Consider the following 5,221-nt stretch of genomic DNA (forward strand, 5'->3'; position numbering starts at 1 on the left):
TAGTACTGACCAGTTGATTTACAAAACCATAATTACAATGCCAGTAAGAAATTCACCCCAAAAAACAAAACTAAACAACTCTCAACCTCTCACAAAACTTCTTGCTCACTACTAGTCAATTCAGAAGTTGTTTCAAAAGTCAATGCTATGCTTATCTATCTCTCATGTACACAATTAATAAGAAACAAAGAAATAGGTAAGCAGACCATATAAATTAACCAAGTCAAATAAGCAGAAAAAACAAACTCATCCTCATAACACGTACAGTTAATTAGTTAGTTAGTTTGCCAACCACTATCCGCTGATAACTTTCATCCCAGTTTTATTTATGTTAATGTTACCATCACTGTCTTCATTATTATTATTCCATTGACTATAAACAACAATCATGTCTTCAGTTCCGATCACCTCATCTCTTCCACTCATTGACAAAATTAATTCAGTCATAGAACAAGGTAATAAAAGTATTCTCACAAAATATCATCATATATGGCGTTTATTCAACAGTCTAAACATGAACCTGTTCATATTAGAGAAACAGTCAAAATTATGTAAACAAATGTAGAAAACTATGCAGTTAGTTAGTTTGTTTGTCAATCGAAACCAATCGTGTGTCAACTCACGTTACTTCTATATGTACATGTTTCATAGGTAATCAAGTAAGTAGTATGTTCATAGGTAGGTTAATAAAAAGCGTGCAATTGCAAAAGTCATTTAACATGGATTTTACACATCATTGAGACGTCATGTTAGTTGTGGTCATGATGCATTCCGTTGAAATAACAAGACCTATCAGTCAGATAACCAAAGCTACCAATGGATAAAACCGCTATACCAGTATAACATTCATTTTTACCAAACTGCTTCATTCCAAAAATTCATATTGTACCAAACAATCGAAATGACCATAAGTCTTCTCTCATTGAAGTCAACGGTTAGTTGACCAGATCTCCATTTATTTATCACCTTCAAACAACAGCAATAAATAAGTACTGTGTGCAAAATATTTCACCATTTCTAATAATAATTGTGACACTAACACACTCGCAAAACACAAACTATCTTCTGTCTTCACTACTCTCCTCTTACTGGAACAATAAAATTAGATCAGATCGGTCTTCATTTCCGATTATTACAGTTACTATTATTGTGATTTTTGCATTGACCCACACAGTTGTCAAGGTGGAAGAGACACTAGAAGTTGAACAAAAACACTCATCTTGCCAATAAAACAACCACTATAAACCAAACGTAATAGAAGATTGTTCACGTTGGACAATAGAGACTTGAGTCATTCAACAATTCGGCAATCCGCTTACAGTAAGTGCTGATGAGTGAGATAGTAGAATTAACAGAAGTAATAGTAGCAGATGACGACCACCCAACCTGTCCATTATTATCATCTATAGGTAAATAGTGAGTAACACAGATAGATAGAGGAGGAAGAAGAAGAAGAAGAAGAGGAAGTAAAACACACAAAATTATCAACTATTAAGCAAAGGTGACAAAACACATTAAAACACTACCACCACACATGATACCACTAGTCACAAATTTTAGGAGTCGATTAGTTCTACCCAGTAACAAGGTGCATTAGCAGATCACAGCATGAAACATTGAGGCGCGTTGTTCTTGAAGATGCAGCACCAACATCAACCGGTGGAAAGAGCTACACACACACACTCACTCACTAGCCCTCACCCATCACTGCCGCCGCCCAATGCCAGCCAAAACAACACCCCACTTCCACCCCCAACCCCTCAACCTCAAACACAAACCCACGACGCTCCCACCCGCCCGCCTCCTTTACCATCACCGCCGAACACCACTCCGTCGAAGACGTATCACCAACCCGGAAATCACAACAGTTTACAATCACCTCACCCCACTTCCCATTTCCAGCTTGTTGTTGTTGGTAGTGGTAATAACAATAACAACACCTCCAACAAACTACACCACCAGCAAAACACAACATTACCACTTACACACCATCTTAATCTCTTCTTAATTCATCACGACTCATTTATTATAAAACTCTAGCCACATTACGTCCTCTCAATCCTATCACATACACTTGCACACATTACAGTCATGAAAATATGTGGAGAGCAGGACAGCACGTTGAAAATACTCAAGTGTCTGGATGAGAGTCGCTTACATTTGAACAACAACATTGTCTGTGTGTTTACATAAATCAACAGATAAATAAACGTAAAATACCCTCTCTTCAATAAGTCATCGTTTCGACTTACTACAATTACAAATTATCAACCATATGACTCAAACACACAGCCAGCTTTTAATCCATACTATATGACATTATGATCGTTACCAATACCATTAAAGTTAACAGGCACAAAGACGAAGTCAAAGATAAATCAGAAAAACCATTTGATTACTTATACCATTACCTACCAGCAATAGCTTATATATCATCAATTCCACTATTCTTATTCACTCACTACGTGCCAACCAGATATACTCACCACTAACATATGGATCACACATCTGTCATCAACCAACTTACGTATAACAAATTTATTATCACGTCACACTAACAAAACAAAACACTTACAGTGTAAACGCTTTTCTCACTATATCTTCAGTAGTACTAATTAGTAATGTAATGTCAAACAACACTCGCAATAATATCAAATTTATCCACACACATTAGCTACATATATATAGATATATAAATATACATACAAATACAAATACAAATACAAATATATACTTCACTCACATCAAACCTACCTAATCATGTACAGTTAATTTCATTAACCAAGAAATGTGTCCATCCGCAACTACTACTTCTACTACTACTACTACTACTACTACAAGCCACATTCCAGTCATTTACTCAACTTAACTAAATCAAACAAGTTACGCAACATTACACGTAACACTGTCTAAACAAAAAACTAATGCACATACCTGTCTGCACATTCGAAAATTATACAAATTACCACACACCTATCGCCTTATTATCATCAATAATATTTCTGTCAGTGGTACTTTTATCATTATCATTGCTACTATCGCTATTATCATTTTGGCTATTATTATTATTATTATTTCTGTACACTACCAATTTTAAAGTAAACGGATCCACAAGCTTACCCCACCATATTTATAAAATCAAGAACATAATCATTAAAATTAGCAAATCTTTTTTTCATCGAAAATAATAGTACTGACCAGTTGATTTACAAAACTATAATTACAATGCCAGTAAGAAATTCACCCCAAAAAACAAAACTAAACAACTCTCAACCTCTCACAAAACTTCTTGCTCACTACTAGTCAATTCAGTTGTTTCAAAAGTCAATGCTATGCTTATCTATCTCTCATGTACACAATTAATAAGAAACAAAGAAATAGGTAAGCAGACCATATAAATTAACCAAGTCAAATAAGCAGAAAAAACAAACTCATCCTCATAACACGTACAGTTAATTAGTTAGTTAGTTTGCCAACCACTATCCGCTGATAACTTTCATCCCAGTTTTATTTATGTTAATGTTACCATCACTGTCTTCATTATTATTATTCCATTGACTATAAACAACAATCATGTCTTCAGTTCCGATCACCTCATCTCTTCCACTCATTGACAAAATTAATTCAGTCATAGAACAAGGTAATAAAAGTATTCTCACAAAATATCATCATATATGGCGTTTATTCAACAGTCTAAACATGAACCTGTTCATATTAGAGAAACAGTCAAAATTATGTAAACAAATGTAGAAAACTATGCAGTTAGTTTGTTTGTCAATCGAAACCAATCGTGTGTCAACTCACGTTACTTCTATATGTACATGTTTCATAGGTAATCAAGTAAGTAGTATGTTCATAGGTAGGTTAATAAAAAGCGTGCAATTGCAAAAGTCATTTAACATGGATTTTACACATCATTGAGACGTCATGTTAGTTGTGGTCATAATGCATTCCGTTGAAATAACAAGACCTATCAGTCAGATAACCAAAGCTACCAATGGATAAAACCGCTATACCAGTATAACATTCATTTTTACCAAACTGCTTCATTCCAAAAATTCATATTGTACCAAACAATCGAAATGACCATAAGTCTTCTCTCATTGAAGTCAACGGTTAGTTGACCAGATCTCCATTTATTTATCACCTTCAAACAACAGCAATAAATAAGTACTGTGTGCAAAATATTTCACCATTTCTAATAATAATTGTGACACTAACACACTCGCAAAACACAAACTATCTTCTGTCTTCACTACTCTCCTCTTACTGGAACAATAAAATTAGATCAGATCGGTCTTCATTTCCGATTATTACAGTTACTATTATTGTGATTTTTGCATTGACCCACACAGTTGTCAAGGTGGAAGAGACACTAGAAGTTGAACAAAAACACTCATCTTGCCAATAAAACAACCACTATAAACCAAACGTAATAGAAGATTGTTCACGTTGGACAATAGAGACTTGAGTCATTCAACAATTCGGCAATCCGCTTACAGTAAGTGCTGATGAGTGAGATAGTAGAATTAACAGAAGTAATAGTAGCAGATGACGACCACCCAACCTGTCCATTATTATCATCTATAGGTAAATAGTGAGTAACACAGATAGATAGAGGAGGAAGAAGAAGAAGAAGAAGAGGAAGTAAAACACACAAAATTATCAACTATTAAGCAAAGGTGACAAAACACATTAAAACACTACCACCACACATGATACCACTAGTCACAAATTTTAGGAGTCGATTAGTTCTACCCAGTAACAAGGTGCATTAGCAGATCACAGCATGAAACATTGAGGCGCGTTGTTCTTGAAGATGCAGCACCAACATCAACCGGTGGAAAGAGCTACACACACACACTCACTCACTAGCCCTCACCCATCACTGCCGCCGCCCAATGCCAGCCAAAACAACACCCCACTTCCACCCCCAACCCCTCAACCTCAAACACAAACCCACGACGCTCCCACCCGCCCGCCTCCTTTACCATCACCGCCGAACACCACTCCGTCGAAGACGTATCACCAACCCGGAAATCACAACAGTTTACAATCACCTCACCCCACTTCCCATTTCCAGCTTGTTGTTGTTGGTAGTGGTAATAACAATAACAACACCTCCAACAAACTACACCACCAGCAAAACACAACATTACCACTTACACACCATCTTAATCTCTTCTTAATTCATCACGACTCATTTATTATAAAACTCTAG

At 35.9% G+C, this 5,221-nt stretch overlaps 1 protein-coding gene across 1 annotated transcript; it reads left to right on the forward strand.

Annotated features, from left to right (window-relative positions):
* Positions 1-1,638: 1,638 nt before the first annotated feature.
* Smp_200820 (uncharacterized protein) lies at positions 1,639-5,221 on the forward strand (the record flags this gene model as incomplete). Its single annotated transcript, XM_018793862.1, has 2 exons — positions 1,639-1,682; positions 4,852-5,221. 2 exons carry the CDS (start codon positions 1,639-1,641, stop codon positions 5,219-5,221), a joined length of 414 nt encoding a protein of 137 aa, XP_018648332.1.

The sequence above is a fragment of the Schistosoma mansoni genome, chromosome 1 (genome assembly GCF_000237925.1).
Source record: "Schistosoma mansoni strain Puerto Rico chromosome 1, complete genome".
Classification (NCBI taxonomy): Eukaryota; Metazoa; Platyhelminthes; class Trematoda; order Strigeidida; family Schistosomatidae; genus Schistosoma; species Schistosoma mansoni.